The following is a 12776-nucleotide window of genomic DNA, read 5'->3' on the forward strand; positions in this document are numbered from 1 at the left end:
TTCACACGGAATGAACAGTAAAAGAAAGAACAAGTCAAACACAGTCTTGGTTTTTGACAAAGTTGATTTTTTTTTTACTTTGCAGTACAGAAATCATTTGAGCCCAAGATGTTTTTATTTCAAACAGGATGACAAGATGTCACAGGGCTCTCATCAGTTCAATACTGCTGCAGTACACATTTGGTCCTTCTTAAGCAAATTACAGTTAACCACAATTCCCATTAATCTGCTGTTAATGCTCCGAGATTCCATCTTTTTTTTGCATAATACAAGAACTAATACATCTCCACTTATGCGTTATATTAACTGACTGTTGAAAGCAGGTTCAGGTAGTTTATGCTGGACGACATCACCTTGAGGCTTAGTTTTACGGTTTTACTCTGCTGGAGATTAGACTACATTGTGGGGGAGGGGGGGTAGAGACACCATACAATATCAAGCCCACACACCCCTGAACCATTTGATATCACAGTGACAATCTGACTATTTACGATGGCTGCCGTTGATGGGGCACGTCACCACACCACAAGATTTTATTCAGACGCACAGAACGAAGCCACTTTTCTCACACCCTAAAGAAAAATGCCTGCAGAGAAAAAAATAACTTAAGTGCAGATTTTATAAATCTTCCAAACACCTTTTATAAAATGACAGACAAATGATATTGCCCTCAACAAACACACCCACTTTGTAAGATACTACGGATTATGAATGATTTTTTTATTTGGCATCTTTGGACTATCCATTAACGTGACGAAGCAGTAGAAATGCAAGTGTTGAGTTAAAACCTCCATCTTAATTGTGATTTGACAAAGCATATCTCCTGAACCCTATCCAACAATACTATATCATATCTCTCTATATATCATGAATTTCCTCAATGGGCAAACCATGTACTTTGATAATCAGCCAGCCCATGATGTGTACATTTATGAGTAAGTTTTCTATGTTTTGTAAGATTTGCGTTGTCGGCAGCGTTGTCTTTGATAATCAGAAGTGTTGCAGACGCCTCGCCTCTACTCTGCGGCATCGCCGAAGATGTCCTGCTTCCTGCGCTCCATCTCGGCAAAGTCAAATTCGGAGCCAGTCATCCTCTTATAGATGTCCTTGATGTCATCACAGGTGGTCTCAAAGTGAGTTGTGGCATCATATGAACTGGAGATGAAAATCTAGAAGAAAAAAGAAAAAAAAAAGATTAAATGTTGATATGCACTGGGAAGATTCAAGTCGATTAGGAAGGAAACAGAACACATGTATTTTGATGATTTCAGACACGTATCCAAGAAACAAGATCAATTTACAGTAGTTCACATTTAGTGAGAGAAGATGTGTTACTGGGATAACTTTTTATCCCGATGGCCACATTCAAAGACACTGTTAGTTTTCAAATCATGATTTTAATTTCTAACTGCGGTTAGACACTGACAATTATAACAGTATCAGATATTATCTAAATTAATCGTGCTGACCGCTCTCAGCATCCGCTTGACTGCTGAGCTAACGTTAGCTCAAGTTACAGTTTCACAGAATCACCGGACAAGTTGCTGCTTAGCTTTGAATGCTCTAAAAGTTCTAGATTACAGGGATTCAAATATTGATGCACCAAAACTGACAGTCAGAGAGCTTACTAAATGTTTCTTTGTAGAAATATTACTATTATATACTATAAATATAGAGTAGATTGGCAGTTATCAATGAGCCCATTCCACTGCTGATAAATAAATAAAAATCATAAACAGTATATTTATACTTTAAGGGAAGTTTGCAGTCAGAGGTCATTTTACGTTCTGACATTCATTCTCACAATAGCATGTTATAGCTCAAAGTACACAATATATGACATTCACCATTAGCTGTGTTGTATCACTCATCTCAAACAAGAACCATCAGGGGATGACATATCCCCCCGGCACACACACAACTTGAAAGAGCAGATCACTTGGATTTATAACATATTCTATACCTGAAGTAGTAATATTTCTCTCATGAAACCAAACATCTACTTAATTACCTGAAGAACATAATTGTAGTTTTATGAAAATTCTTAGTGGTTTTTAAGGTCTGCTCCAGAAACAAAGTGGTTTCAGAAGCATGGACAGACACACTTATCATTATATTCCCAGGCATTACATGTCCTGGTTTGTGTTGAATGGGATAAAACATGCAACAGCTGCAGTGCGGTGCTTCATGCCTCATTTTAGCCCTCTTATCATACCTGGCTTTCAGCGCCCAAGTCAGTTGGTGCATACTGGTCACTGACGCTGACGAACTTCTGCTCGATGGGCTCCAGTAGGTCCAGGGCCGGCTTGATCTCTTTCTCGGGGTCGGTTGTCTCCACTGTAGTGCTGATGATGGCGATATATTTACCGCTTGCTGCCACGTTGTGAGCAGAGGAGACCATACAAACGTAGATGTCTGGAAAGAGGAAAAGCTACAGTAAATATCTGGTGGTTTGACTACGGAGAAGTTTAACACGTATTCAATGGTATCTGTCAAATCAATTGTTGTGAGACATTAGGGACGGTCCATTTAAGTCGCCACAGCCTGTCTATACACATCTATTCATTGTCATAGCTCTGGGGATAAACTGATAATATGAGCATAACCTGATAAAACCAGAGATTCCACACTTTAAATGAACTGAACAACAATAAAAGTGGTAAATACTCATAAGCAGCTGCAACATATATGTGTATTTCCATGGCTATAACAAATAAGTGGTAGGACTGGATATAATTTTGTTCACCAGTGGGGCTTGCAGACACTTGGATGACACCACAGGAGCAGTATGGAGGCATGTTATGTCTTTTTTCTGTTGTTTTATTACGTCTGATGAAGGGGTCACCTTGGCTGCAACACTGTTTACCCCTGAGACTCCTAAAGTGTTGTGTGGACTCAGGAATGCACCCAGTTAGAGGTTTCCTTGCTCTGAGAATTCCGTTCATATCAAGGCAAAAGTGGTATTTTAAACGGAAATATGCCTTAACCAAATCAATATTCGAACAAATCAAATGGAATCGAACCTAGATCTAGTTAAGAAATTACCTATGCATATGGGAACTGCCAGAAAAGGTATAATATGTGTATCACTGCCAAAAGGCGTTGTGAAATATTTTGGGTGCATCTAAATGAATAAGTTAGGCACATTACAAGTACAACCTCTGAAAAATGAAGAAGATACAGATCCAGATTATATTCCTGCTAAACCGTTGACAAAGGCTCAGTCGGTAAGAGACATGTTTGAGGAGGGGGAGGGGGGTCTCGGTGAGTCTCCTGGATGCATGTTTTTTTTTTTCAAGTTTACAGACTTTGTAGTTAGATAAAGTGTCTTAACTTCCTGTTTGTGCTCACCGTGTTTCCTGTTGACCTGATTCTGGGGGATAATGATCTGGCAGGAGTTGATGTTGCCGGTGTTGCTGATGGTGTGATTCAAAATGCAGATGGCTCTGATCACCTGACCCACTTTCTTGGTGCGATCCACGATGTAACTGGGGTCGCAGATCAGCTGTTTGCACCTGGCGATCTGTGGAGGACAAACACAGTCAAAGCTCAGAGGACAAAGAACAGGTTTAAATGCTGGAGAAGTGGTGGAACGACTGAGCAGACATGTATTACCTTTACAGTACTGCATGATTATGCTATAGTATTAGCAGTAGATCACAATATTATCATTTATCACAATAATTTCTTATCATGACAGGCCTACCATGAAATTTTAAATAATGCACCAAGTTAGCGTTTTCCTTGCACAGTTTACAGCCCTAGTTAAGAAATTACCAATGTATATGGGAACTGTCAATAAAAAGGTATAACAGGTGTGTTATTGCGGTCCCAAGAGGCGCAGTGAAACATTTGGGTGCACCAGTGCAACCAATGTAAAAAGTTAGTCTGGAGCCCACCCAAAGGAAGAGCAGTGTTGCATTTGATTCGATTCGTGCAAGCGATATTCAACCAATATGAATAAACTTGAAATAAGCAGGGGACCTGCGCTCTGTAGCAGCAGCGACTGGGACTCATCCCCGTAAGTGACATTGTTGATTACAACAAGCGCGCGTTCACGACCAATCTGATTCACCAGTTCTGGGTTCTGTGGAGCGAGTTGAGCTTCACTGAACTTTGAGTAAACAGATGAACAGCTCTTTGTGAAGCTCTTTGTGCTTTGATTGACTTTATGTATGAGGGAGTCTTGATAGTTTAAAGTGATCTTCATCTGGAAAAAATTTAATAAAATCTTGTATACACAGATAGGCCTCTATAGAATTTACATGTCACTCAAATGAAAGGCTTCTAAGACACATATCTTCTAAATGCTCACCTCTCCCTCAGACTTGACTCCCACCACCTTCCCATTTTCCACCACAATCTCTTCAATGGGCTTGTTCAACATATACGTGCCTCCATAGATGGCACTCAGCCTGGAACAGAAACACAATGCGGCGATGTTACGTTTAGTTATCAAAAGATACATCCTCAATGAATAGCGGGGAGCTATATGAACCTAATCTGCTATTACTAATATCACAAGACTACAAACACATCATTACTGGAACTTGCTGGTTGTAAAGATGACATTTTTTCACTTGTTTGTTAAATGCATTTTAAGAACAATATTTCAAGTTATAATAATTAGAAATTAACAACAATGCAGGAGGTTGTGCTGTAACATATCACAAACACATTTTTCATACAGTCATACAGATGACCCCTACCTGGCAAAGCCTTGTGGCAGTTCTCCCAGACCATACAGTGGGTAGAGGTATGGGCTCTTGCCATATCTGGCCAGAGACTCACTGTAAAGCTTTATCCTGTGTATTGTGCTGATGCAAGGTTGGTCCAGGTATCTGAGAGCAGAGAGATGGAGACCGTTTTAAACTATTGAAATTGTATGATTCATAAGGTTGGGACACATGGCATAAAAATCACATGCATTAGTGTATTATAGTGTATTTTAATAATAACACTGACTCATCTGTGCGGTAGAGGGCGAGGGAGTGGCCAGTGAAGTCAATCACTTCCTGGCCAAGGCTAAACTTTTTGAAAATTTCCCTCATAGTTGTCTTGTTGGGGTCAACGCCTTCCATGGTTTTGGGTTCCTTCTCGTCAAAGCTGGCGATGTACATCAGGAATTTTCTGAAGCGCCGTTTCTCAAACAAACCCATTAGACCTTTCCAAGACAAAGGGAGACGACTTAGAGAAGAATAAAGCCACCTAAAAAGCAATGCTACATGCAACCAGGAAAACTAAAATTATAAAACCAGTGGACCGGAAAAATACTAAAATAATATAAATCGAAAACGTTCTCCAATAACTTACTAGATGACAGAGCCTCAGTCTCAGTAGAGGGGACCTTATAGATTTTCCCCCCTACGTACACATAGCTGCCCTCAATCACTTTGAATTCCAGGTAGCGAGTCACCTGTGTGATCAGCAGCATGCGGACCAACTGACCTGTGAGCAGGAGACACAAACATCATTCGTGAAAATATTTACCAGATATGAATATCCTTTTTGACATTTTGACCCTTCATTGACATTTTCTCTTTCACCCCTAGATGTCACTAAATCCTACACACTGAACCTTTAAAAACAGACATATGCATTTTGACACTTTTCGTGAGCTCTTCGTCTAAAGATCAGAGGTCTGGGTCAAAGGCAAAAGCCGTATGTAATAAAAAGATGAGTGATCCAAGTGTACCATTGGCCATTAGGAATTTAGGGATGAGGTCCACATTCCATTCCCGAGTTTTTCCCATTGAATCAGGAGGGTTGCCAGGAAGGTTGAAGCGCTTGTAGAGCTGTAGGGAGACAAAGAACCAGACTTTATTTACAAGCCAAGAATGTCCACAAATGTCCATAAGGCAAGGTAACCATTAAAGCTTACTTCAGCCCTATTTTCAAGGAATACTATTTCATAAAAGCATTTATCTAAACTGCAGGTAATGGTGAATCTATTGTCTTTCAGAGCAAGGTTGGTTAGGGTGTAATCCAACATGTTAAAAAGCCACAGGTCGTCCTAAAATCCAAAGTTTACATATAGATGTTTACAAAGTCAAAAGTCAGCTCACATCTTCAAGTGGCGTGATGGACGCGCTCTCAGCTCCATAGTAGGAGTTGCGGTCCATGTGCAGGACCTTCTTCCCCTTCACGGACATGATGCCTGATAAAATGCATTCCTGTTGAGAGAAACAAAAGAGAGAAATAAGACAATGATGAATTTGACCTATCCTGCACTCACGATTCGATTATGATTCAGCTGTCAAGGATTTGAATGCAAAAGGATTCATCAATGCATTTCAATGTATCACATCCTAAATATTCTATATTACTGCAAATGGGTGCTTTTTCATCAGTTAATACAATAAGCCAGTCAAATATGAACTCTTTTTATTTAGATAGTGCTTTAAAAAGTATTGTAAACTGTTTTTACAAGTGTTACAAGGCCCCCCCTTGGCAGCGCCACTGCACTGATGCGCATTAGTCGTCCACACCTCTACTGCACTCGTAACAACATACATATCAGTCAGCTCTGATTACTTTAAAAACAGAGGTTGAAAAGATTTGGGCTGGCCCAGTTGGATCGGAACCAAATCAGAAGGAAAACCTCTTGTGTAAAGTACGCTGCAGACAGTCCTAAATCCTAATAGTTGTTTTGGTCAGCAACCCAGTTGGGTGATAAATCTGACATTATAAAGAGCGTGTGGATAATCACTGAATCAATTCTGGTTGACATTTAGCAGTAATTAGAGATACTCCATGTCTAGTTAAGTTGTTGCAGGGGGCCATTTTACAATGGCTTATTGAAAGGATTGTGGCTTGTATCTATGTAGTCATGTCATTTCATTTTGGTTCCTTTTAACACTGGTTCTCTGTTAGCTGTGATGTATTTTACAGTCAAATATTACAGAAGTGCCAACAAAGCTACCTCTTTTGTCTCTCGGTCATAAATAAATAATTGAGGATAAGTGTAAGGCCACTGCAGAGAATGCTAAAAATCACTGAACTGGACTTCCTCATAACACTTCTGGATATTGATGGGGTATCCTGATAGATGAGAGCTAAGATGCATGTCATTATTAAAATCCAATTTTCTTTTTCAGACAGGCATTTTGTTGCATGTCATGTGCTAACAGATTATACATGTATCAGAGATTTTAAACATTAATATTGGGCCAACAACTATTATTGTTTTGGTAGGTGCTATATTCCGCATATCCAACTTGCAGCTTTTACAAGACTGCTTTCTGACAGAGACAATGTTATGAATGCAGGTTTTGTGGTGAGTGAGCTGATAGCTAAGAAGCTGAAACCTCAATTATAAGGGGAATTTGAGAAGGTTGCTGCTAGAGCCAAAATAAAATCGTTCCAAAGTTTGCCTTGAAGAGCCGAAGAAGAGCAGCTTGGTGAAAAAAAAAAGTGAAGGACACAGCCAGAAATTTAGAGTTTTTCCCTCTGGCCTGTGATGAAGCGACAGACATTATAAACACAGACCAACTAGATACGGGAAGTGATGTGTTCAAAAGCCATTTGGATCACAAACTTTTCTAGCTAACACCAACTGTGAGTAGAATCATGAGCGCCATCATCACCACCATAGAAAAGCAATTTCAGCCATTACAATACAAACACAAGCTTAATATACAGTCTCTCTGACAAATTTTGGAATTTTGCTGTACACGGAAGACAATTGGGTTCAAGATCAAAAGATGAAAATGTCCTGGTATTTAGATCTAGATGTGTTGAACTTTACGTAAATAAATTATCATTTGGTTACATAAACCTCACTTGCAATAAGGATACACTAACATCATCAAACTGTGGCATTTGTCATTTGTGGCAGCCTCTTTCAGTTCTTGTTTTTGTTAAACCAGACACACTGGTCTGTTCTTGGCCACCAGAGCCACAAAAAAAATGGAATTACACTCAACCTAAGGAATTAATAACAGTCCCACTGTAGACAGCTGCATCATAGGTTTTGATTTATACCTAACACCAGATTATTGGATTAGCGCCACTGCAACACAAATACAAAGTGATGAATGGACTACACATGATCTCATATAAATTAATTTACAACAATAAATCCTGCACCTTTCCCTCATGTTAGATTGCATTAACCTAAACAAAGGAATGCTGGCCGCCTCAAACATCACAAGACTAAACACTAGTGGTGACCAGAGACCTCAAACAAAAACACCATTTCTGAGTCAGTGTAACCAGACATAGCCAGAACTAGGAATTTAGTTCTGACACACCCAATGCCCACATAACGACGGTGATCACTCTTCAAATTGTAGTTGAACTTTCAGGGGCTTGGTTATGATGATGAACAATGTCTCATGTTTGCTAGAGTCTGGAATTCCCAAAGGCCGTAGGCTTTAATACGATTACGGCCGTGGTGTTGTAGATGCAAGAAAACACTGTGTGCATCATGAGACTTTCACTACTGACGGTACATGGAATAACTTGTTTGTCATATGACAAAACAATGCATCATATGTTTAAATGAGAGATGTCACCTTGACCACAGACTGTGGTCTAATAGGGTGCATAAATTAAAGTTAATTAAAAGGCCCAAAAACATTCAACATCCATTTCATTATGGTGAATTCAGTGTCAGAATCCTTAACAGCTTACTGCTGACAGCGAGCGCCTCAAGTATGGTTCAACACTTCATCAATACAGAGCGGGGAAAAAAGGAAATCTTCCTCTAACTAAATCTTTGTTGTGCTCCCTCAGACATAAGCTGACAGTTGTCAGAGAGAACTCTTCGGTCATCAATAGAAACTTGAGATCAAAGATTTTACTTTAACACCACCAGCAGCCACTTTATAGGGTCACTGACCAGAGTGTCAGATATTTTGAATAGATTTCTCACAATGGTACTGTAGCAGTGGCCCACTCTTAGAAACAACTAAGTAGATCCTGTCCCGAAAGGACCCAGAATACTGTAGCAAATGTATGTAACGGAAAACGCAGCTAACGCACAATCAATTATTCGGCTTCATATAATCAAGCCAAAAAAAATATATATACATTCTACGTTACCAGAATCTCTGATCGGATTTGTTGCACCTCTAAATTGTCATGTCAATTTTTTATATTTTGTGATGTTTGTTTTACACTGTGGCCTACTATACAGTACAAGACTACACTGCAAACTATAGTTTACTGTACTTCTTTACATTGATGTGTTACACAGCAGATTAAAGTTTTACAGGCAAAAACATGTGATAAGCTTTTTAAAATGAGATAGGAATGTGCTGGCTTCAAAGGATTCTGTTTATTATGTCTGTACTGTAGTTTATAGCAACATTAGCTTCGTATAAAGTGAGTGATGGAAGATTTATGTTTGGGAAGTCATTTTAGCAAAGGTTCTACACACACTGCTCCTCCTTATATTTTATAGTGGGAGGGGAGGCCACATTTAATTAATTTCCTTTCCTTTAACACAACTTCCTTCTGTTGACAGGCACAAAGCAGCAGCTGTAATCTGGTTCTGGGGAAAGGATTAGCAATGCTACTCTACATACTTCAGTATATTTAACTTAAGGTCTGTACCAGACATTAATTGCATTGTGAAGTAATCTGCCAGTTGTGTTGTTAACGGTGGGAAACACAATTTAAAACCAAAATCCTTAAATGATATTTAAAGAATAATATTTTTGTCTGGTCTGACCACCAGTCCAAAATCCTAAAATATTCAATTTAATGTCATGCTAGATAAAGAGGAGCAACAAATCCTCATGGTGAAGATGCTGGAGCCAAAGAAAGTCTGTCACTTTTTTCTTAGAAAATTATTTAAAAGATCAAAATAATTAAAATAGATACAAAATAATCACTCTGGAGATCGACAAACTTAGTGTGTAAAAGTTTCAGCTACATTGAATCAACCTTTGGTAGAATATTATTACACTAAAACATGAGTTTTTCTAGTAGAAGTCAAATATTTGTCCATCACTTTACTGCAACACCTGATAGGTTGATACTCCCACTAACTTAGAATGTAGTAAGATGAACAGCACTGATTGGAATTTTAATTATAAGCCTATTCAGATTTGATGTAACCTGTTGAGTTACTGGACTAACTGGTGTTAGTGAGAATCATGTAGGAGGAAGCTGTCTGTTTAGCATAAGGGAACTTAAAGCCATGCGAAACGACACTGTGAGGCCTCTGTGGCTTTGCTTATTTTAGTCGGTGTAGCTCTCGCTTAACAGAGCTTAACAGACTACTTCTAGTGTACTTTCGGTTCCTGAGTCTTGGTAGAACCACACCCAAATGTGAGCTACACCAACACCCCACCCACCCAAATTTTAAACCAACCCTCCGTTCTACTTGGCTGCTCCTGCTGTTATCTCTGCCTTGCGCTGAGCTTGAAACCAAACACTATGACAACATGAGCTGTCCTAATGAAATATTCCGATTCAAAAACTGATCGAGGCTGAGTTGAGCTGCTGACAATATTTGCAGCACAAGTGTGCACCGAGGTTCTCAAGAGCAGGGGCATTCCAGGAAGGGCAGGGGACGCTAGTCACTCAGATTTGACAGGAAGCTGCTCTTTGGCTCGGCACGGTTGTAAAGACATCACGGGATTTCCACGACGTGCCTGTGCCATGTCAACCTGACAGTCAGGAGGCCTGTCAAGCAGAGCAGCTCCGTCTGCGAGGTTATGGCACGCTTTAGAATAACACAGTTCATTTCCGGGTAAACAACCCTTACTTTAGCGCGATCAGCTCATACACTGGCACCTCATTTTATACGGGATTTAACAGATTTTGACTTTTCAATGTGCAACTGCGATTAAACAACAAAGTCCAACTTACATGTTAACAATCTATTACTTAGGTTACAAGCTGCAAGTTGAATGAATCACATACATCTAGCAGTTTATGATAAGTAGTAGGTCAGATCTTCTCCCGAAATTACTTCTTGCTTATGATATTCGGGGCCATGGCTTCGTAAACCGTTAGCTCGATTCAGCCTGCGGGGAAACTCGGTTGTTTTCCGGTCAGCCTGTTGAATCCTCCGTACGAACAGGCGCTCAACTTCAGGTCGCTTCAGTTAGTCGGGGAGCTAAAGTAGCTAGCTTTGCTAATGACACCCAGGAAGAGAGAGAGTCAACAATCGCGTTTCCCAGACGATGTTTATTTATCGATGGAGCTGTGACACGTTGACAGGCTAATCGGTTAGCATCATTTCTGGTCGGCTAACGTTAGCGGACCTCTCATCCGCTTTATAACCTTTTCTTGTCTGACAAAAGCTGCCGGAAGTGGCGTTCGACATTTAAACGACCGGATAAGTAACCGTGTTTACTGCCCCCCCCGGGGGTCGACACAATACTCAGTGGGCACAACAACAGATACAGAGCTAGGACTCTTTTTTGGTTTAAGTCAACCGCTGGTGTCGTGAACTCCCCCAGGCGCTGATAGCAGCAGCCGATAGCGCGCTGCTAACAGCTAGCATTAGCGACTACGCTCGCAGTTTCCATTGGGTGTCGCTCGGCGGCTAAGCTAGCTACTTAGCGCTAGTCCCGCTGATTAGGCCCAGTTAGCTCTGAGCGCAACTGTCAAAGTGCTAGCCGCTAAGGGCTAACTGCTAAGGGCTAACTGCGCCGGTAAACAGCGTGTGAGGCGCCTCGACGCTGCGGAGCGCGACATTAGATTGTGTCTCACCGTGAGCCCGGTGCCCAGGACGATAACGTCGTATTCTTCATTCATTTTTTCCGAGTCTTTTTTCCTTTGCTCCTCAGTAGCGGGGAAAGAAAATGGAGACCAGCGGGAGTGGAGACGAGAAGAGGCTTCAGCGTCAGGCGCCTCGGGGGCGGGGCCTCTCCGCTGTCGATCACACTGGGGAGGCGGTGCGAGGTGTTTGAGTGACAACTCGACGGCCAATCCCGTGGCTCGCATTGGTTCCGTTGCTGCCTGTGGAGGAGTGTTGGGTTAAAAGGCATTTATATGAAACATGAGAGGAGGAAGGTTTATTTAACACGGTCAAAATCTCAAGAAAAAAATCTGAATGTTGAAGATCAAGTCAAACTTTGCATTTAAAGTCAAAATGTTGAAAATAACCTCGAAATTGCGAGGTTGGAGTTGCATTTTCGGGAATATATCCAGCTATTAAAGGGATAGTTCACCCAAAAATGCATATTCACTCATCTACATCTACACCACTATGCATATGGCGGGGTGGGTGAAGTGTTTGAGTCCACAAAACACTCTAGGAGTTTCAGGGGTAAACAGCGCTGCAGCCAAATCTAATTCAATTGAAGTAACTTGGGATCAATTCTTCAAAAGTAAAAAAGCAACAGGAAACAAACATAAAATGCCTCCGTGTCTGCAAGCCCCGACATTCAAATTAGACTCAAAACGGCATCATTTACACCATGTTTCTCCTCCTCTTAGTTACTGCTGCGAGAACTCACGATGGCTGCAGCTTACGGACACTTGGATTTACTTCAATTGTAGTGGATTTGGCTGCAATGGTGTTTGACCCTGAAACTCCAAAAGTGCACTGATGTGTAGAGCTTCTTGGTAGCAGTGGTATGTGTGTAAAAATCTACAGTACAGTACAGTTATTGGCGTAATTAAATAACATTCTGTAGCCCTGCAACTTATCTAATAGAGAGAGGAATTAGATAGGGTATGCGTCTGTTCTGAGCATATGGATAGCATTTGAGTCATTGCTTACAGAAGAACTCATCAGGGGCACAGACTGGTAATGGTAAACCCGCCCAATGTAGCTTTGATGTGTCTTAAAGCTAACATTACGGTAACTTGTT

General features: G+C 40.7%; 1 protein-coding gene across 1 annotated transcript; it reads right to left on the reverse strand.

The window, feature by feature from the left end:
- Positions 1 to 46: 46 nt before the first annotated feature.
- LOC118101705 (rab GDP dissociation inhibitor beta) lies at positions 47 to 11919 on the reverse strand. The gene is made up of 10 exons (XM_035147656.1): positions 11671 to 11919; positions 6066 to 6173; positions 5696 to 5795; positions 5314 to 5448; positions 4966 to 5164; positions 4710 to 4841; positions 4316 to 4415; positions 3352 to 3523; positions 2216 to 2415; positions 47 to 1169 (listed from the first exon to the last, which is right to left on the reverse strand). The coding sequence occupies exons 1-10, from the start codon at positions 11902 to 11904 to the stop codon at positions 1017 to 1019; spliced, it is 1533 nt and encodes a 510-aa protein (XP_035003547.1). The 5' UTR covers positions 11905 to 11919; the 3' UTR covers positions 47 to 1016.
- Between the last annotated feature and the right edge of the window lie 857 nt (positions 11920 to 12776).

Source organism: Hippoglossus stenolepis, chromosome 22, assembly GCF_022539355.2.
Source record: "Hippoglossus stenolepis isolate QCI-W04-F060 chromosome 22, HSTE1.2, whole genome shotgun sequence".
NCBI lineage: Eukaryota > Metazoa > Chordata > Actinopteri > Pleuronectiformes > Pleuronectidae > Hippoglossus > Hippoglossus stenolepis.